This window comes from Rhododendron vialii, chromosome 9a, assembly GCF_030253575.1.
Source record: "Rhododendron vialii isolate Sample 1 chromosome 9a, ASM3025357v1".
In the NCBI taxonomy this organism is placed as follows: domain Eukaryota; kingdom Viridiplantae; phylum Streptophyta; class Magnoliopsida; order Ericales; family Ericaceae; genus Rhododendron; species Rhododendron vialii.
Window position 1 is genome coordinate 11,921,984 of NC_080565.1, and position 22,124 is coordinate 11,944,107.

Consider the following 22,124-nt stretch of genomic DNA (forward strand, 5'->3'; position numbering starts at 1 on the left):
AAGATTTTTAAATAAATAAATATATATATATATATATATATATATATATATATATGTGCAGAAAATAAATAAGAAAAAAACTAATTTAAAAAAATTGATTTTAAAAAAATAATCTCTATAGGGTTCAAACCCAAGTCCTTGGGGACTTGACACACATCTCAAACCATCAAGGCCAACAATCTTTTTTGTGCTTGTAATTAGAACAAGTAATATAAATTATATAATTCTATTTTAAAAAAATGGGCCTCTTGTACGCTAGCCACACGATTGCAACACGATTGCAACACAAGTATGACGATCCATGCCATTCATTTTGTTGTTCTTAGTGTTTTAATCACTCTCGCACATTTCAGGTCTATCGGGTTTTTGAAGCCCTTTTATCGGGACGTAAATTTATTGATAGGGAATTTTTTGTTATGTGCGATTGAGTATATAACAATAACCAATTTACTTCATTTTTTGCACGAATGATATAAATAGTCCCACATAAAAGGTGGACGGTTCCGATTTTCAAAAAACAACTCGGGCTGCCCTAAAGTGGTGCATTATAGGACTTTAACGTCTTTGGAAGCACCGAATGTGTTCTGATCACGTGGTTTCCGACATCCGATTATCACCTGTTTTTGGGGAGAATGATAAATTTGACAAGATCTTAAATCATAACGGTTTAGATCGAATATTCAAAAAAATGAGTCTACAACTACCTTTCAAATCTATACATCTAATTTATCTGGTTCTAAACCAATGTATTCCACTATAGTTCAATGTACGCTAGCCACACAATTGCAACACAAGTATGACGATCCATACCGTTCATTTCGTTGTTCTTGGTGTTTTAATCACTCTTGCAAATTTTCGGGTCTATCGGATTTTGAAAGCCCTTTCATCGGGACGTAGATTCATTAATAGGAATTTTTTTTGTTATGTGCGATGTAGTATATAACGGTAACTAATTTACTTCATTTTTTGCACGAATGATATAATCACTCCCATATAAAAGGTAGACGGTTCGGATTTTCAACAAACAGCTCGGGCGGCCCTTGAGTGATGCACGATAGGACTCTACGAGATTTTTTCTTTATTGAGTGCATATGCATTATGGTCCGACTGTCGCACATGATCAGGCACGGCACTGGTATAAATAGGAAGAGATGAGACTGAGAACAACCCTAGCAACCCTCTCTCTCTCAGTCGCTCTGTTCTCACTCTCATCTGACTCTCTCAACGTCTTTCTCTAACTGACTGACTCTCTCAACGTCTCTCTCTCATTCTCATTTCTCACTCTCAACATCTCTCTCACTCTCACTCTCACTCTCACACCGTCTCTCCCTCTCAACGCCTAAGGCGCTCTCTCTCTCTCTCTCTCTCTCTCTCTCTCTCAACTCTCAAACAGTGAAGCCCTAGTCGGTGACCACTGACTGGTGGTGACTACCTTTGCTGTTTCTAGCAGTGAGTTGGTGACCGTTTCCGTTCCGTTGTTGTTGCCGTTCAGCAGTTCAGCAACTCAAACAACTCAAAACCTAGATCTACAACTAGATCTGAGTTTGCCTGACTCACCTCTGTCTCTCTTCGTTTCCGGTGACACACAACACTCAAACGGTGAGTATTTACAACCTTGGCCTGTTTTCGTTTACAATCTTCGGCTTTGGCCCGTTTTACTGCAAGTACTTGGTGTTTTGATGTGAAAACATGTTGTTAATTCTTGCTATTGTTTTCGTTTTCCTGTTTGTTGACCACATGCTGACATGCATCCCGTTTTAGGTTCTCTTCATGATTGATGTGTTAAGTTCAATATTTTTGAATAAAAACCCAGTTTGGGTTTATTTGGAAGAGCCAAATAATTAGGGTTTCTGAAATTAGGGTTTTCACCTAGTTTTTGAAATTAGGGCTTTGTTAATTGTTACTAATTTCTAAAATTAGGGTTACAAAATTAGAGCTTTTGTTACTAATTTCTGAAATTAGGGTGTACGAAATGGCTTTTGTTACTAATCTAAAGTTAGTAACAAGAAATTAGGGCTTTTGTTACTAACCTAATTTCTGAAATTAGGACTACGAAATGGCTTTTGTTACTAATTTCTGAAATGAGTAATTACAAGAAATTAGGGCTTTTCACTTTTGTTACTATTTTCAACAAATTTGTCGAAACTGATTTTGTACACACACACCTACACTAATTTCGTATATTAGTACACACATGCACTGTTTCCCTTTTAATAACCCCTGTTATGGTGTTTTTTTTGTAGATTGATGCTGGAAATGGGGAGGATCGTGACTCCCACTCAGGTTCTTCTGATGAACTACCACGAATCCCTATTGCACCACAAGGTATGGGTTCTGTAGGTGAGAAGGCTGCTTCAAACATTGTTGGTGGTGGAAGTGGAACAGGACCTTTAGGTTCTACTGCTACTCCAACAGGTTCTACTCCTGCAGCTGCAAATTCAGGCCTTAGCGATTCAAAAAAGTCACGACGCTACTCATGGGTACGTGGTCTGGTATAAATAATCGTGGTTATATTGTGTGACTGCTCATTATATAGACTCTTGTTGGACTTTGCAAAAAAAAGTTATTGCTTTCCATTTAGTGGAGTTTCCTCATGATGCTGAACAGATTTTTGAAAGTATTATGGGTGTTTTTAGGGATTTTGAAGTTGTTGATAAAGTTTATAGCATTACTTTTGACAACCATAGCGCTAATATTGCTACACTTCCATTGTTTATAAGAAATTTGACGACTCCTTATTTTGGTGAATTATTGCATTTGCGATGTGTATGTCATGTCATTAACTTAGTTGTGCAAGATGGTTTGAAACATATAGCACCATAGATTAAAAAAATTAGAGATGCTGTTCTTTTTATTGCTACTTCCCCATCTAGGCAACAAGAATTTGATAAATTGGGCATATTATTTTACAATCTTAAACCCAAAAATATGAACTCTGATGTTCAAAATCATTGGAATTCGACCTACATTATGTTAAAGTCTTGTAGGAAATATAGTGATGCAATATCTGCTTTTGTTAATTAGAGGTATCGACCGTGTCGTGGTACTCCTTTAACTCCAGCTGATTGGGAAATTGGTTTTGAGTTCATGAAATTTTTGAAAGTGTTTTATGTTGCTACCGTAGCTTGTTCTGGTGTTCGTTATCCTACTTCTTGTATTGTGTTTCATCATCTTTTCAATATCAGTGTCAATTTTCGAAAACATAGGGAACATCCAAATTTTGCACATGCTTGTATAGATATGGAAGGAAAATTCAGAAAATATTATGAGGAAATGCCACCAATATTTATGTAAGCTGCAATAATGGACCCTAGGATGAAGTTACAAGGTGTTAGCTTGCTCTTAAGAGAGATTGGTACAAATTTAAGGATTACTACTTTACCTTCTTCTGCTAATGTGAATGATTTATTGACTACCATGTATGCTAAATGTGACTCTAAGTTTCATTCTAATGCTACCTGTACTGCTACTCCTTTAACATCTTCTACAAGTACCAATGATGAATTTTGGGATTTCGTTTGTTCAAATTTAGGAATAGGAAGTAGCACTGTAACTTCACGCATTGAACTTGAGAAATATTTGGACCTAGAATCTGTTAACGCAAACGACAGGCATGATTTTGATGTCTTAGCTTGGTGGAAAAAAATGAGATAAATATCCCATTCTTTCAATCACGGCACATGATCTACTAACCCCTCCCGTGTCTACAGTGGCATCTGAATCTGCTTTTAGTACAGGTAAAAGAGTGTTGGATGAAAGGAAGAGCAGACTAGCTCCAGACATTTTGGACTGTCTCATTTGCTTGAAAGATTGGGAGGATGTACACCTTGGAATTCAAAAATGCTCAGCTAAAGATGAATTCAGAGGCTATTTTGCAGACTCTGATATCGATAGTGATTAGGGGGACCTACTGGCATTTGGTTTGAATTTATTATTCATTTATTCTGCTAGGGTTGTGTCTGTGGCTTATTCATTTTAGTATTGTGCATTTGTGTTTGTGGCTTATTCATTTCAGTAAGTGGGCTGAAGTGGATGTTGTGGCAACTTATGAAGGCCTTACAGGGCAACATGATGTTGCCCCCGCTTCAATTTTTGGCTATGATGTATTTTCTTAACTAATATGCTGAGCCTAAGTTTTGCTGCATGCCTTGTGGTCTATTTAGCTTCACTTAACTGAAGTGGATGTTGCCTGCATGCGTTGTGGGGTGTGTGTGTCTCCTTTTAGTCTGAAATGAATAAGCCACAGACACAACCCCAATTTTTGGCTAAGTGAAGTGTGATTGTGTTGCAACTTATGAAGGCCTTAATGGCAACTTAACATTGCCGCATCCATTTCTGTTTCCGGCTATGATGATAAAAAAAAACACTAATGTTTGAGCCGTATTGTTATGAACTATGAAGTGGTGTTGCAACTTATGAAGGCCATAATGGCAACTTAACGTTGCATCCATTTCAATTTTCTGCTATGATGATAAAAAGAACTAATATCTAAGCAGAATTCAATTTTCTTATTCATTTTCCTTGTTCATTTGGCTTTCATATACCTATTTTCTGCTGGTGCTGGTGCTGGTTCTTGTTTTGTAGGACATTGTAGACGCCAAGGACCAAACCATGTGAAGGCTGAAGCAAATTAATGCCAACAAAATGTAGAAGGTGGATTTTCTCACTTATTTTTGTATCCATGGCTTTTTTATGATTCCCTCAATTAAAGTAAATGGTGCTGTAACGCCCCGATTTTCAGAATAAAAATCGGAGGCATTAAATAAAATTTTCTGAAAGTTTACTAAATTAAAATTCAAAAATCCAAAACGGATAATTCAACATAAGATTCATTTATTACCAACCAATGTGGAAATGCTAAAAATAGTTTTTGTGGTAATGAAATAGACAAAATAACAGAGACGACTTCTAAGCTTAATACGGATCCCAAGTGTACTCTGGCTCAGCTCCCACCTCTAGATTCTCTTCCGTATAGAACTGCTTGCTTTCGGGGTCCTGTGTCTCTTCCTAGTTTTTTGCAAAATCTGGCACGGTTGCCAGGCAATCCGTACCTGAGTGATAGAGTTCACCCCGTAGTATAATCCAACCCAATTACCCCTCTTACTTTACAGTTAGCTAGTAACAAGATAATAATGATGTGAAGAAGTAAACAGAGATTTTTCACATAAACTGGTTTATTATTATCCATTAACCCTATGTGAGATCTAAGATCTCATCCGCGAGATCCTTTCCTCCCATAACCACTAACTATGACCGTGTCAAAGAAAATCCCCACCCCCTCTGCTTGTCCTGCATATGAGGTTCTAAACGAGTTCATCTAAGTTATGTACTTCGCATGAATTCATTTAAGACCATAGCGGGGGGCACGATTACCCTTTGGAACGTTCCATGGCGTACCATACGTTATGGTCGCCACCATACTTAAGTCACTAACTATGATCGTGTCATGGGACAATCCCCCTTGCTGGCCTTGCAAGGCACGATTATCCTTTGGAACTTCTCATGGCGTACCATACGTTAGGGTCACCACAATAACATCACCGGGCCCCGTAGGTCACCCTTAGCCATGGCCAAATCATAATCCACAATCTCACAACTTCAACACTTTACCATTTTTCCATTAACTTAGCATCGTCTATGTGAATTCTATTCGCATACCATCCCATGTCTCTAGGGTCCAATCTAGTATTCAAATCAAGTATCAGTGCAATATAATAACAAATAACGAGCAATGGTATCGGTGCAATATACAATTAATCGAATAATAACTAAAACAAATAACAAGCAATGCAATCACATAACTTTTTATGAATGGGCCGTTGCCCTTAGTCTTGTATGGCCAAAAAGTTAATAAATATGCAAGAAACTTTTATCTAATTATTAAGAAGGAAAATATTAATTTTGGTCAAAAATTAGTAAGCCTAGGCTTATACTAGTTTTAGTTAAGAATTTAAAATAGATAAATAACCATGATAAATACAAAAAAAAAAAAAGATGATAAAATTGAGTGAAGTAGCATGACCTTAAAACGAGTCCTACAGTCCTATGCAATATGTTCAAGTATCAAAAGTTGGATTCGGAGGGTCGCGAAATTATTTAAAATAAAGATATTAACGAAAGTTGCCGAAAGTAAAATAAATAGATAGTAAATAATCTAATAAATAAAATATACTGAGATTATCAAAGTTTCATCTTAGGAATGTGAAGAGTCTAAAAAAATTATTCGGGCATTAATAACAAGGTTTATAAGGTCGTAAAGTAATTTTGATTGGAAACATTTTTAAAAATAATAATAAATAGTAAATTTAATAAAAAAAATTATGAATTTAGCAAGATATCATTTTTGAGATGTGAGAAGTCTAGGAAAAATAGTTTGGGTGGTAAAAACATTCTTTGGAAGGTCGCAAAGATTTTTCGTTTGTAAACTTAAAAAGAAAACAAGAATAAAATATAATAAATAGAGAATAAAATAAAAAAAATATGATATTAACAAGTTATGATCTTTGAGGTGTGAAAAGTCTAGGAAAAATAGTCCGGGTGTCAAAAATGGTGTTCGGGAGGTCACAAAACGATTTCGAACCAAATAGTACCTGCCGCAAGGTCTGGCCGGGTTGACCTTGTGGCCCGCAAGGTCCGCGACAGATTTCGTTTTTTTGTCTTTTCGTCATGGTTTCGATGCATGGGTTCGTTCGGGGCATGTGGTTAAGCATATAAACACTTAATATACTTAGAAGAGTGGTTGGAATGGATTATAATACCTCGATTGGATCGAATTGATTCAAAATCGAAACTTTGGATTTTTTGGAAGTTGACTTCGGTTTTGACCGAGGGGGAGCCTTGGGATTGAATTGAAGGTTGTTTGGTGTTGCTTTGGGGTGTAGGAGGTGATTGGAAACGTTGGATTGAGTTTTGGTTGGGTCTAGGCACAAAATCACTTTTCTCTCTCTCACTTTCTCTCTCTAAAACTCCATAGCTTGGAGCTTGGTTTCCTTCAGTTTTTCTCTTCTTTTTTGACTCAGTGAAGGATGGTGGTTGCAAAGGTGTGCTTGTGGGTCGAAGTGGTGGGGTATTTATAGGCAAATTTTGAAGAGGTGATAAGATTGAATTTATGAAGGTTTGATCTCTTGGGCAATGAATTGGACGGGATAAGAACAATTTTAAGGCCAGGGAGGGAGCATGAGGAGGATAGGAACGAATTTACCTCGGATTATACTTGGTGGTGAAGCAAATTTTGGTTTGGAGCAAGGGGGAATAAACTTGGGTTTCTTGGAGGTTAAGGAAATGGTGGGAGTAATTACAGGAGAGAGATGGAGCTATGGGAGATGAGGAGGCCGCATGAGAGTGAGGTGAGGGAGATGAAGAGGTGTATGCATGTGCATGCATGCATTGTGTAGAAAAAAAAATATTGCATGCATGTTCATAATTGCATGCATATTTTTAAAAAAAAAAATAGTATTAAGAAAGTAATAATATTATTACTAATAATACCTATAATGATATTAATGAAAAAAAATTACGGTTGTTACAGGTGCTTACTGCTTATGTGCTGGAAATGGTGCATACAACATACGCAATTTGATCTGTTTGAATACCAAAATTAAATACGTGAAATAGTAAGGATTGGAGCTGTAACGCTCCGAATTTTGGGAACATTAAAAGGACATTTTATTGAAACTTCAAAATAGAGACTGGCTCAATATTACATCATAATTCTCACAAGAGTACTTTATTATACAAAAGGAGGGAAACTAGGGTTCCTATCTACAGCTCCACCTGCTCCTCCATCTTAGCCAGCTCCTTAGCTCCAAAAGCCTCCAAGGTGTACTGTTCATCTTGATCATCTACAAGGTCTGACATATTATACCAGTGTCGCCACCGATATAATATGTCAGAATCACCAAAGGTAACACCGTGAGCCACAAGAGTTCAGCAGAATAATCCTATACCCACCAACCCTTAACTTACAAATAGCAGGTCATAGATATAGCACACAAACTCATGATTGTCACATAACTCATGAATAAATGACACATCCACATTCGCTATCTTCCTAGCGTTGGTGTCCATAACTTTCTGAGTTTCTCCTACGCGACTCATCGTAAACTGTGTCTCATTTTCATATACCATTAAACATTTCCAAAATCATTTTTTACACACCCAATCTCGGTTCTGTCGTTCCGGGTTTCCGAGTATCCTCACAATGGTTTCGCCGCACCGGGTTCCCATTGGCACACAATTTGCATTGGCTCCTCTCCGCGGATAACCAAGCCATATCTCACCATGGTTCTGCCGCCCCGGGTTCCCATGGGAACGCACACAACCTCACAATGGTTCCGCTATTCCAGGTTCCCATTGGAACACACACAAAACTCACACCACACAATAGGCTACCACGTCCAACCACATTACAGTTTCCAAAACATTTCATCATTTTCAAACACGCCTTTTTATTAACCACACCCTAGGTGCCATGCGTCTACTTTCTCGATTTTCGTGTCTCATTTTCATGCATAGACTCCGCGGTAGGACTTTCCACATACAAAATCTTAAATCATTCATTGTAATCTTGAAAACTAAACTAGCAAGATCATCCAACTCAATATTACTAATCGTGCTCAAGCATAACACCACATGTACGGACGCCCTTGGAGTGAAAATCACTTATGCTTTACCACAAGTAATACAAGTAATTCATGTATGCATGCTCATAACCATCTTAAATATGAAAATACGAATACTTCTAATCAAATGGTAAAGTCTTAACTTTTGAAAACCGTTCTTTCTTCCTTTTTGGGAAGTTCTAAACAACATACGTTATTCTGAAAAATAAAGTTGAGATGTTCAACATACTCCCCTTCCTTTTCATCTTTAAGGAAAAACACCTTTCAAGTTCTCATGTATTTCTAACGTACAAGCATCATACGAAATTCTTAGAGATAGATGATAAGAATATTTTACTTATACTTAGGGAACTGAGTAGAGAAAATCTACCGTTCTTCTTGGCGGTAGTGACGACTAAGAAATGTAAGTTGATAATCAGGCGGAGTGACTTCCTACGGTAGGCTTCCGGTAGCTCCAAAAGAGAAAGGTTTCTCTTGAAACTAAATCTTGGACTAACTACTAAGCTTTTTTTTTGGATCGAAAAGGTGGTCGAGTGGCGGTTTGGTGGCGGCCTAGGATGAGTTTCTTGAAGAACACAAGAAGAACTCAAGAACAATTTAAAAACAAGAAGAACAAAGAACAATTGCAAGGATTCTAGAGAGAGAAGTTGAATGGGTGAAGGTGTGAGTTGAATGGCAAAGATGGGGTGCTATTTATAGTCAAACTAACTTCTATTACCCAATGAATAAAATTTTCCCTAGCAAATATTGTCCAATGGTTAAAAGGGCAAATCATGATTGAAAGCATTCCATGACTTGTCGAATTCAATCTTTAGGCATAAGGCTATAAAATCAAGTAGGATCTTAGGCTTTCTAGGTAAATCTACGTGATCATAGTCTAGGTTGGCAAGTCTTACAAGTCTACGGTAGGGTTTGATTAGGGTAAGGCATAGCCTTCCATGTTTAGTCATTCATAGGTCTAGGTTGTAGCCAATTTCTAGGATGATTAATGGCTACTTTGGAATCAAATCTAGGATGATTAGGGCTAGGATTCTATGCTAGAAATTGACTAGAATGATTTGTCTAGTCAATTGGACTTAAGGCTAAAATAGGGCTAAAGAGGTAGCTTGTGCAAGTGTACAAACACATGCACACATTCCACCCTCTCTCTCACTCTCTCTCGGCCTCTCTCTCCTCTCCCCCTCTCGGCTCTCTCTCTCTCTCTCTCTCTCTCTCTCTCTCTCTCTCTCTCTCTTGTTCAATGAATATATATATATATATATATGACTACATATATCGTTATATATGTATATATGTACATCTAGGAAAATCTAGGAAAGTAAGTCTAGAAGGGGAATTAGGTTCAAGGCTATTCTTCCTAGGCTTGCATGCATGACAAGGCTAAGTTGCAAAATGATGGCATGAGTTGTCTTGTCAAATATATAAACATATTGGCAAATCTAGCTTTCATTATCCAAGGGACAAAAATTCCCCTAACATTTATTATCCAATGGGTAAAGGAATAATGATGATGACTAAGGTTGAAATGACTAGACATGGAGTATAATGATGACCTCTCTAGGTCTAAAAGGTTCAATTAGGGTTGGAGGGGTTCATAAGGCTCAAAGACGGTCAAAAAGGTCCATCTAGGGTTAGGGAATCGTAACTAGGTGGATTGGTAGTTCAGTTTCTCCACAAATCGGTTAGAAACTAACCTTACTTGCCATGTAGGACTTCTTGCCAAGAAATATAATTTTAAAGGGCTAAAATCTAATTATGACGGATTATTAAAAATTAAAAAGAAATTTTAAAAGCAATCCAAGTAATTTAAAAATAAAATTCAAATATTTAACGAAATTTTTATTTACCGAAAATCAGGGTCGTTACAGGAGCATTCAGTTTCTCAACAAAACTGGTTAAAACCATTTTATACTCAAATGGTTTTGAATCTAAGAACAGTAAAGATTCGAATTTACCCAAAAAAAACAGTAAAGATTCGAGAGGGCCTTACATTCTTGATACACCTAACTTTTGATTTTAATCATAAAAATTCTTGTGTTTACGCACTTACTCATGGATTTTGTTTCACTACAAGAAATCAAGCCTTTTGCGAGGAAATATATTTCTCGCTAACTGCTTAATTCTCCTCGCAAAAGGGCTTTTGCGACAAAATTTCATTCGTCGTCCATTCCTCGCAAATGGGTAGTCTCAGATTCTTTTTTGCGACCGAATATTTTTTCCTCGCCAAAGGGTTATTTTTTGCAAGGATGTTTTGGTCGTTGCTATTGAATGACCCATTTTGCGAGGAATATCATTTGACACTAATGTAAAACAAATTAGTCGCTATAAGTATCCCGTTCCTCGCCAAATATACATGTTTGGCGACAAATTATTTCCTCGCAAAAAGGGTGCATTCAATAGCAACAACCCGACTTTCCTCGCAAAATATAAATTTTTAGCAACAAAAAAAATTCCTCGCAAAATAACCCCTCAGTAGCAACAACACATGTTTCCTCACAAAAAGGGTGCATTTAATAGCAACAACCCGAATTTCCTCGCAAAATTTAAATGTTTAGCAATAAAAAAATTCCTTGCAAAATGACCCATAAGTAGCAACAACACATGTTTCCTCGCCGAATATATATGTTTAGCGACTAAGCATTTCCTCACAAAATGGTGCACCCACTAGCGACAAGTTAAATTCCCTAGCAAAAAGTTATTTTTTGGTGAGGAAATAAAATTTTATCCCAAAAGAAGAAATACAATTTGCAAAGAAACTCATCCTCGCAAATAAAAAATAGTTTTCTTATCGCAAATAAAAAATAATTTTCTTGTCACAAATTACTCTTTTAGCGACAAAAAAACCCCTTGGTAATTGTTCTTTTTTTGCTTCTTGTCGTACAATGATCTGCTATATTATTCAAATAACACAATCCATCAAACTCAAAAATAATTGCAGGAGTATTAAAACAATTCTCAATGTCAAAACATGATACCTCAATTCCCAAAACATAATATCAAGTATCTATACAAAAACCACAATGAAGTACTATATTATGTACTGTTAAATACCAAAAGCCTCCTTCCAATATCCTCCACAATGAAGTACTATATCATATTGTCAAGTACCAGAAGTCCTTTAAACAAAAGGCAACAATGAAATACCAAATTATGTACTGTTGAGTACCAGAAACTAATTGCATCCTTCAAGTATCCTTCTTCCATCTAGAAGTCCCAAAAAACAAAAGGTAAAAAGCGGCTTTGTCCTCCAAACATCATTGGTTTCCCATCTAGTACTCCATTGCATTTTCATCCACAAAAAGATCACCATCATTCGTTGAGCAATCTACATAAATGTAGTAAAATGGAAAGGTTTAGAAATTCTAGTCTTGATTACTATTTGATTACAATATACCATCACTACTAAACATGAATATCCCAACAAATTTCTATAAAAAAATTTATACTCATTAGAAGTCTTTCACTCTAGGCTAGGAAAGTATATTAGTATACTAGCGTAGCTCTTCCAAGGGGGTTCTAACAACAGAGTAAAAAACCAACTCTCTGCCATTAGTTCCCCTCAGCACATAAATATGACGTGCTCAATCAAGGCCACAAAAAATCGAACCACAATCATTAGAATTGGCCGGCACTGTCTACCAACCCAAGTCGGAGGGTTGAACTTATGCAGTAGAAGTTTCAAGGTATATCATCTAGAAACAATAGAATACAAGACACATTGTGAAAAGTTATCGGCATTCTCTTGGTACGTGATTTTAAGGTTATGAAAGCAATAAATGGTCTAGAAATTCTAAACTAACTTGTAAAAGGTTATGTCCCTGCATAGATAATTCCCAGTTTCAGCAACTAGGACTCATTCCAACATTTTGATTCACACTTTTACCTATTAAACCTAATTTCCAGCATGTAAAACCAGTTTCTGCACTTGAAACGACAGTTCTAGCACTGGAAACATCATTCCAGCACTTATACGCAGATTTCTTACAACTAAAACTCTGTTTCTGATATTCAAGGACCTAAGTTTTTCAATTGAGTTTCAGTCTTTGCATGTATAAAAAAAGTAAGGAATAGATACTCACTAGCATCATTGGAAGGCATGTTGCGACCATTTTGCTGTAACAAGAAATTTAATTGGGATTGCATGTTAGCCATGGTTTCTGCTAGTTGCTCAGCATTTGTACGAGCTTGTGTTGCTTCAACTAGAGCTTCCTCACACTTCTTATGCACTGCTGTAGCTTCTTCTTTAGCCTCTTCAACATCTCTTATAAGTTGCGCCCGAGAAGCTTGGCCAGATTTTGTTAGGCTAGGCTTGGGACCATGTCCTAAACCACGTACGTATCCTGAAAAGGGTCCAAAGACTGTACATGAGAGCTCCTCATCTGTCAAAGGAACAAATCCATTTGCCATCGCTTGATCATGAACATCTTTTAACTGTTTCTGCAAATATCACAGTAAATTATGCCTAGACAATCAAAACAAATTTTTCTAGAAGATAAAACTAATACATTATGAGATGTTTTCCACTTACATATACAGTTTCTAAACTATGACATCGTCTCTTTTGGCTGTAATGAGTCTCCTTCCAAGTCTCAGGAAGGTCAGGATTCACACCGTTCTTTGCTCTGGATCATTATTTGGCTTAGATTACACAGCAGGAGTAATTGCTGATCTTGTAGTCACATCATTATTTGGCGTAAATTTCACAATAGGAGTAAGCACTGATCTTGTAGTCACACCATGAGGAGTTATTCCATGACTTGTCATTCCACGACCTCCTCGTCCTCCACCTCTAGTAGACGTCTTTGCATATCTATAAGACGACAAAGAATAAGAATAGACCAACCATCAAACAATATATAAAATTGAACGAACATTGAATATAAGGGAAGAAAATACCTTAAATTAAAGTTAATTTACATTGCTGTTGACGTTTAAAAGATTAAGTAATGTAATCTATTTAGATTTTCTTCTTTTTTCTACAAGGTTAATAAAAGAAATAAAAGAAAGTTAAGGGCAGTTCAATGTAGTGTTTAAAATTGGTTTTCTCCAAAGATCTCAAACTTTCTTAGTACCTCTTTCTCATCAAGTATGATTTACTATTTACTTTTCGTATAGTATATCAAATGCTCAAAATTATGATCACAAAAAAAAGAGAACATGAATCCAACTCAAATTCTTTTAGTTCCAGAATAAGCAACAACAAAAATAGCAGATGGTAATATAAATCCAGCACCAGTTTGGTCGTGCTAGCTGAGTTCCATTGACAGAATAGAAGCCCCTAACATCTCCCAAGCACTCCACATAACCAACCACAACACCAGAATCAAAGCCCCCAAAATATTTTTTTTTTTTGAATGGCGAAGAAGAAAGATATATTAAGAGAGAGGAGAACAAAATACAAGAGATAGTCCCAAAAGAAAAAATGGCAACAAGACGCACTGGATACTTTTCAACAAGGTTGGCACCTATCCAAAAATATCAAGCCAAAAAAATCGAAAAGCCGGTTGATAAGCAATCAACTAGCAGACAAACAAAACAGAAAAGGAAAACAACCCCCATGAAAAGGGAGACAAATAACCGCAGTGTACATGAAAGGGACTGCCACAAGTGATTTGAACAGCCACAAGCCATAGAACAGAGTAGTTCACCAACATTCCACCGGAAGTCCATCCCATATCTAACATTTTTGCCATAGGTGCCACAAAGAAACCAACAATGTAGGTTCCAAAACCAGCAGTATAGATTCTGGAGAGCATATCAATAATGAGCTGCATTCTTTGAGTATAAGACATGGCACCTCTCTTCACCCTCAGAATCGTACTCCCACACACCCAACCCCAATTAGCCCCCACACCAAAAATTGAAACCCCTGTACTCCCACAGCTACCGCACCAGAAATTGAAACCCCCACACTCAAAGAACCCCACACTGAATACCCCTTCTGCATGTGCTTAATTTCAGCACATAAAGACAGAGAGTAAATAAACACAAAGACATAGAGTAATTAAATACAAAGACATAGATTAATTAAAGACAAAGACATAGAGTAAATAAATGAGGCCTCTTTTGCATGTGCTTAATTTCAGCAAAAAAAATAAAAAAATTCCATACATGTGGTTTCAAGATTCTTGATTTCCTCACAGTGTATTCAGCTTTTCATTATTATTTTTTTGCTCGGTTTCAGCTTTTCATTATTGTGAGAGTCGGTGCATTGATGGGGTTTTGTGACTATAGATTGGAGAAATACTAACATATAAGTGCATATATATACACAGATCCATGGATAAACATATGTGTGTGTGTGTGTGTGTGTGTGTAAGATTATGAGACCTTTGCCCCAAATAATCACAACAAATCAACTGGGATTTAGGATGTTTGCAGGAATATATGGGAAACGAGAGATGAAAACTTACCAGTGTACCTAAAATCTCAGAGAAGAGTTACCACAGATTCATTGAAGTGTTCTCTGCAACTTCACCAGAGAAGAGAAGAGAAGAGGAGAGAGAGAGAGAGAGAGAGAGAGAGAGGGGGTTATGAGACGTAAGAGAGAAAGGAAACAAGTAGGACTAGCATTCCCTTTTTGCCCAAACGGTGCCGCTTTTGTCTCTTTTTTTTTCCCCTCCCGCGCGCCACTCCTTTTTCCCAATCCCGCCACTAATTGGAAATTTTTGGACAAATGACAGACGAAAATTATTCCTCGCTAAATGATTTTCTTTTGTAAATATTAATTTCTTTTGTAACAATGCTGCATATATAATAATTGAAACACAACATCAAACATAATCTCTCACATAAATTTTTTTTAGCAATCAATCCTGTTAATTTCATTGTGTTTGTTGATGAAATCAGTCACATAACTTTTGGCTCAATCGAGTTTAGTAAGCCGCTTCATCGATCGGGATACAAATTCATTGATAAAACGATATGTTTTGTTATGATCAAACGTCTAACGATACTTGATTAACTTCATGCTAGTACAAACTAATCTAATTCATGTCATGTAAAAGATAAACGGTTCGGATGGCAAAAAAAAGACCACAATATGGGCTCGAGTGATGCACCATAAAGACTTTAATGCCTCCGGACGCATTAATGTCTTCTGATCATATGTTTGTCAATATCCGATTATCTCAAATTTTAATAGAAATGATGTAATTAGTAAAAGGTGAAATCCTAACTGTTTAGATCGACAATTATGAAAATAGACTTGACACTAATCTTTATAATCTATACGTTCAACTTACTTGATAGTAAACTAAATCTTGTGCAGTAGTTGAGTGTACAGTAGCCACGCGACAGTGACACAATCATGACGATCAAGATCGTTGATTTTGTGGGGCTTAGTGATTATAGCAATCATGTAAATTTTTGGCTCAGTTGAGTTCAGAAAGCCCCTTCATTGGGACGCAATGGATAGTAAACTAAGTCTTTGCAATTGCTGATATACAATAACCACATGGTCGTGACATAATCATGATGATCGAAATCGTTGATTTTGTTGTGCTTATTGATTAAATCATTCATGTAAAATTATTGCTCGATTAGGTATTAAAAGTCCCTTCATTGAGATGCGAATTTGTTGAAAAAATGATATTTCTCGTCCGATCAAGTGTCTAACGAACATATGATTAATTTTAATGAATGATCTAATTAATCCGTGTTTCGCGAAACTTTGAAAAATTATTTACTATGTAATATTATTATGTTATATTTCAATTTTTTTTGTAAAACTAAGATATAATGACATTTATTTTAAAAAAGGGCAACAATAGTATAAAAATACCAAGGGTCACACTTAAATAATACTCATATTTTTTTTTGAACTTTTTTGCAACCATCACATTTCCTCGCAAAATGCTTTTACTGTTAGTATCAAATACCACAATTAGGCTTTTAGTGACTAAAATTTGCAGTAAATAAAGTTCCTCGCAAAATGTTTACCGGCTTTCGCAAGGCCTTTTCCTATTGCCTCCCAAAATGCTTTTCTCCTGCCCACAGGAAAATTTGGCGCCAAAGTATTACTGACAACTATTAGCTAGGAAAATATCCATTCCACACAAAAAAGTATGGTTAAAAAATTACCACAATTATTTTTTAATTTTTTAGACCGTTTATATATTAAAAAATATGGTTAAAAATTTACTGCTCCAATTTTCAATCAGTTTGAACCAGTGTGAAGATCTTATTATTCTGATCATATTATTCTAAAGAGGCATAATTAAATTTTATCTCTAAGGTTCTTATAATCACGTTTCTGCTCTTTAGGATTGCAAATTGAAAACTTAAGATTTTTTTTAATCCCAAACGGTACCGTTTGGGGGTGTGGGTAGGGGGTGCTGTGCCATGAGGCACAGCAGAGCCCCCGCTTCCATTGGAAGCAGGGATGAGAAAATTTTCTACTGAGAGCCTTAAAAATAATTATAGGCTTTTAGCGAGGAACACAATTCCCCTCAAAAAATAAATATAGGTTTTTAGCAACCAATGCTTTATTTCCTCACAAATAACCACTATTTTGCAAGAAACATAATTCCTCGCAAAATGGTTACAACTGTAGCGTCCAAATAAGTTTGACACAAAAAAACTCTACAGCCTTTTGGCGACAAAATTTTGTATTTCCTCGCAAATTCATTTTCCCCATGTACATTATTAGCGAGGAAATTTGAAAATTTGTCGCAAATACTCTTTAGCAACGAGGAAATAGCGAGGATAATTCGCCTTCCACGCAATAGAACACCATTGTTGTCCCATTAGCGAGGAAGCCGTAATTTCCTCGCCAATACCCTTCTTTTAGCGAGGAAATTGATTTCCTCACTAAATATAGGTTTTTAGCAACCAATGCTTTATTTCCTCACAAATAACCACTATTTTGCAAGAAACATAATTCCTCGCAAAATGGTTACAATTTTAGCGTCCAAATAAGTTTGACACAAAAAAACTCTACAGCCTTTTGGCGACAAAATTTTGTATTTCCTCGCAAATTCATTTTTCCCATGTACATTATTAGCGAGGAAATTTGAAAATTTGTCGCAAATACTCTTTAGCGACGAGGAAATAGCGAGGAAAATTCGCCTTCCACGCAATAGAACACTACTGTCGTCCCATTAGCGAGGAAACTGTAATTTCCTCGCCAATACCCTTCCTTTAGCGAGGAAATTGATTTCCTCGCTAAAAAATTCCTCGCAAAATGCCGGATTTCTTGTAGTGTTTGATGTGTGCATATTGGATAGTGTACTTGGATAGCTTTTGTGGTAGCTGTTTTCGATCCAGCAAGTGCCCTTCCAACATTCCAGAATCCATTCTCTCTCTCGCTCTCGAAAGGTGAACAGTGAGTCATTGACTATCCAATCTCTAGTAGTTTATGTGTTTGTAGCTTGTATTTAGCTTGGTGGATACCTCTAACCTGGTTTTATGCCAAACCTGAGGTGTAACGAAGCCAGGCTAAATATTGAGTTTGTTTTTAGTTAGTATAGTTAATTTTATTTGATTGCATTGCTTAGCCGAGGTGGTGGCATAACCCCTCGCATATTCTGTTTGCTGAGTTGAGGTGGCGGCCTAGCCCCTCCAGCCTGTTAGTTTGTTGTTAGTTTGTTAGCTGTTTATTTGATTGTATTGCATGAGCGTTAATTTTTTGCACTATAAGAAACATGTCCTTGGACTGGGAGGCAACCAAAAATTGAAATTGGTGATATATTCACTTGTCGTGGACTGCAATACTGGCGTGCCTTGATGAGAATCTTTTTGTTGTCCATTTAAACAGATATGAATCTACAAATGAAGTTGGGAGATGCCTGAATATCTGGCAAGAAAGGAATTAAATTGGTGTTGGATCCTTGACAACATTAGCCCTCCCCAGTGAACTCCTCCCAGATTATAGTTTTATGAATAGATAGCTCTGTTCTATGCTAATGTATCTTGTTTAGTTGTAATGTCAACTTCAAATAGAGTCATGTCCAGAATCTGGTGTAAATAAGCTATCGACAAATAGTTTTCTTTTTGTTTTTCAAATAAATGCTTCTTCTATGTATACCGTATAGATTGTTGCTTGTTACTATATTTACAACCTTAGAAGTGAGTTTTCTTGGCCAGCATGTTTTCGGCAGAGGAAATAATCAGATCAACGGTTGTGGCATCTTCCAGTCTTATTCACCTAATAGTATATATGCATGTATGGTTTTGGGTCAATTCTACCAAGGGAGTTATTGTTGAGGGTGGCGGTTTTGGCACTTGGTAGATTTGATACTTTTGCTAGCTCATGGTTTTTCCCTAAATTAAGGGACGTGTCTTTTTGTTTGTGTTTTTTGAAATTGTTGTTAATTTTCTTAGTTCTTATTTTTTTTTAAACTAATCATTTGTCTCAGAGAAAGGAATTTAAGAAAAGTTCTTCAATATTGTTTTGTATCGCTTGTAGATGCTCAACCTCTTCCATTTTATAGTTTGAATATTTGAACAGTTGAAATTTTTCCGTTGAGATGTAAATCTCATTTCTGTTGATATTGATCTTCATTTATTGCAAGTGAACGTTGAGCCATAAAATGTACACCTGTAGAGATATTCACCTTGTTTGGTTCACAACTCAACTCATCTCATTTTACTTTCTACACATTTCTCAATATATTTTTCTTTCTATCTCTTCATTCATTACATCAAAAATAACTTTCAAAAATGAAATTCAAACAAGGTGATTGTCTTTCCTTGAATGTAGTAGAGAAATGTTGAGCCGTATTTTTCAACATCGAGTATTAACTCCCAAGCTCTCAAGTCAACAAAAGCAGTTGAACAAAATACTGAGATTGAAATCTCTGTCGGTGGACCAATCTCAAAACCGATCGACCACTTTGCGATAAAACTAATTTGGGCTTGGTTTTCTAGCTTTCATTTAATTGGACTGAAGTGAACTAGAAGGCAACAAAATAGATATGGCCGAAAGAGCTTATGTCCAAAATCTAATAGTACTACTACTTAAAAAGGGATTTCAAGGGCCACAATTAAAAGAGTTTTGGGCCAAGGATCAATATTGTTGCTTTTAAAAGATTCATTTTCGACACTGTATCAAAATGTGTTGTAGTCCAAAAATACAATTGAAAATGAATTATGCAGGGCCAACCATATTACTTGTCGAAAAATAAAAAGCTTTTCATAAATTAATTTTGTCATAGAACATAATCAAAATCAATTATATCTAACAGATTATCATGGATTGGATGTTATTGTGTTAAGCTTTACATGTGGAATACATAACCTTGAGTAGCATTTTTCGATTATATTATGGGTAGTGATTTTCACACTCTCACTATTGTCAGCCCAATGGGTTGATTTTAGAATTTTCCTTCCACATATTCAAAGGACAACAATGTAAGTTTGTGTGGATAAAAACAAAAAGAGGTTTGAATTAGGGATCCTACACCAAAACAATATTGAAGGCTTCTTCATTCAAGTTCTCTCAATGAAAATACTTCTACGATCTGAAAATAAGGATGATGCTCTGCTCGCATTTCAAATAGCTTTTGATCTGGTCGAGAATGAGCACCAAGCTTTTCTACTAAATGTGAAAAATCTGCTTTCTGGTCCCAAGTCTCACCCATCCGAACCTCCACAACAACATTGAATTTCATGGTGATTCTTTGATTGTAATGCTATTGTCTCTCTCTCTTAGCAACATGTTAGTATGGATTTCAAAGACTACCCATACTGAATCCCAAACGTCCATCCCGGGCTCGAATGCTGGCCTCCCACATGAGGAGGACGAGGAGATACCAACTGGGCTACAGTCCATTGGCAACAACGTTAGTTACTAATGTTAATTTGGAATATAACATTTGTGAGAGCTTGTGTTTTCTAGGGGGATGCACCTTGCACGTAGGACACTGGATAATCATTACTCATTAGGATTGAAATATTGAATACTACGATATACAAACTTAAGAACATTAGAGGCACCGATGCACTGGGCACCAGAATGTGTGTCTTTTGGGAAGATTTTTTTTTAGACGAAAACCGATTGCCAGTTGGTGATGTGTATACGAAAATTGATGGCACAACATGGCATGGCACGACACACGATTAAGGGCCAGCACAACACGACACACGATTAAGGGCCGGCACGGCACGACACGAACCAACAAGCACGGCATGACACAACCCGACAAAAAAAGGCACGGCACAACACGACAAAAAAAAGCACGGCATGACACAACCTAACAAAAAAAGGCACGGCACGACACGACCCGACAAAAAAAGGCACGGCACGATTAATTAATCAGGCACGGCACGACACGACACGATTTTATAAAGGCACGACCTGACAAAGCAAAATGGCCCACGGTATGACACGGCACAGGCACGGTACGGCACGACACGATGAAGTAAATGGGCACGGTATGGCATGACACGAAGCACGGTTGGCACGGAAGAAAATGGCACGGCACAGCACGACAGGCACGTTTGACACCTTTAGCCGAGGCCTCATTGCTATGCAAAAATGCTAGGAACACAATAATTCAAACACAACACATCAAATACAATCTCTTACATACATGTGCGGTCCACACCACTAGAATGTGTCGGCCCCACATATATGTGAGAAGTTGTGTTTAGTGTTATGTATGTAGCTGTTTACACCCTCATTTTTTGCACCAAACTCTTGGTCAGCACTGGAGGGCCATTTAATATTAATCAAATTGGACTGATATTTATGAGTTTCTTAGGCTAAAAATTAGTGGGCCACATTAATTTTGTAATTTGGAACAAGGCCCAAATAATTTTTGTCTAAGTGAAGCGAGATGTGCTGAATAATTTTCTATGTGGTGGCTCATGTAATTAATATATATATATATATATATATATATATATATATATATATATACAAGCCATATTTTTTTTTGTCATATGGTATACATTAGCGGGGGTTAGTGAGATGTTAGTATGTTAGTCGACGGGAGGGGTTTAGAGGCTATCTATAGCCCTGAATTCCAAACCTACTTTCCGTGAAACTCGAACTCAGGTCACTATTGGAAAGAGAAATGTGACAACCAACTTAATAAACTTGATTTAGAGGCTATTCATAGCCGTGATCTACATGGGAGAAAATGGTGGTTTATGATTTGTTAGTGGGCACACTGTACAAATGAAGGACACATGGCATTCCATGGAGAAACAATTAGCCCATGATCCTATTGATGCCACAAAATGTGGGGAGAATTCATGGCAGATAGCCCATTACTTTGAGATTCCACGTGTAAGTTAAAGGAGATTAGGTAGTGGGTTGGTTATTTTTCCCATGTTTTCGATTATCTATAATTTCTTTATTTGCAAAGAAGATGGACGTGGATTAACTTCTCATAACTGTCACTTTTGAGGGAAAATTGGAGGCTCATGGGACACTTGTCATCACCAAATAAAGGTGGGAAATTCGAGTGAGGCCAAAACCGTATGGATCTTGGCCTATAAATATGAGAAATCAAGACAGAAAAATGGTTCCAACACCACGAAGCCCATCACTTACAA

At 36.7% G+C, this 22,124-nt stretch overlaps 1 protein-coding gene and 1 long non-coding RNA gene across 4 annotated transcripts; one reads left to right on the plus strand and one right to left on the minus strand.

The window, feature by feature from the left end:
* Nucleotides 1-1,452: 1,452 nt before the first annotated feature.
* On the plus strand, nucleotides 1,453-18,098 carry LOC131301312 (uncharacterized). Its single transcript, XR_009191247.1, has 4 exons — nucleotides 1,453-1,599; nucleotides 2,244-2,480; nucleotides 3,711-4,653; nucleotides 17,849-18,098. It is a non-coding gene; the product is annotated as an uncharacterized LOC131301312 (long non-coding RNA).
* Nucleotides 11,570-15,111, minus strand: LOC131301311 (uncharacterized). Of its 3 annotated transcripts, none has more exons than XM_058327514.1 (3): nucleotides 15,035-15,111; nucleotides 12,701-13,431; nucleotides 11,570-11,946 (listed from the first exon to the last, which is right to left on the minus strand). In XM_058327514.1, exons 2-3 carry the CDS (start codon nucleotides 13,026-13,028, stop codon nucleotides 11,891-11,893), a joined length of 384 nt encoding a protein of 127 aa, XP_058183497.1. In that variant the 5' UTR covers nucleotides 13,029-13,431; nucleotides 15,035-15,111; the 3' UTR covers nucleotides 11,570-11,890. The 3 variants fall into 3 exon arrangements, 2 of the variants coding, with proteins under 2 accessions (XP_058183497.1, XP_058183496.1); XR_009191246.1 differs by lacking the exon at nucleotides 15,035-15,111 and having other exon boundaries at nucleotides 11,571-11,946; nucleotides 12,701-12,961; nucleotides 13,150-14,668; XM_058327513.1 differs by lacking the exon at nucleotides 15,035-15,111 and having other exon boundaries at nucleotides 12,701-14,668.
* Nucleotides 18,099-22,124: the final 4,026 nt, after the last annotated feature.

Excerpts from the sequence above, each read along its gene's own strand:
- LOC131301311 (XM_058327514.1), bottom strand. The coding sequence starts at position 13,028 with ATGGCAAATGGATTTGTTCCTTTGACAGATGAGGAGCTCTCATGTACA. Across the intron at positions 11,947-12,700 it reads CATGCCTTCCAATGATGCTA|ATTGCTCAACGAATGATGGT; the intron begins GTGAGTATCTAT and ends ACATTTATGTAG.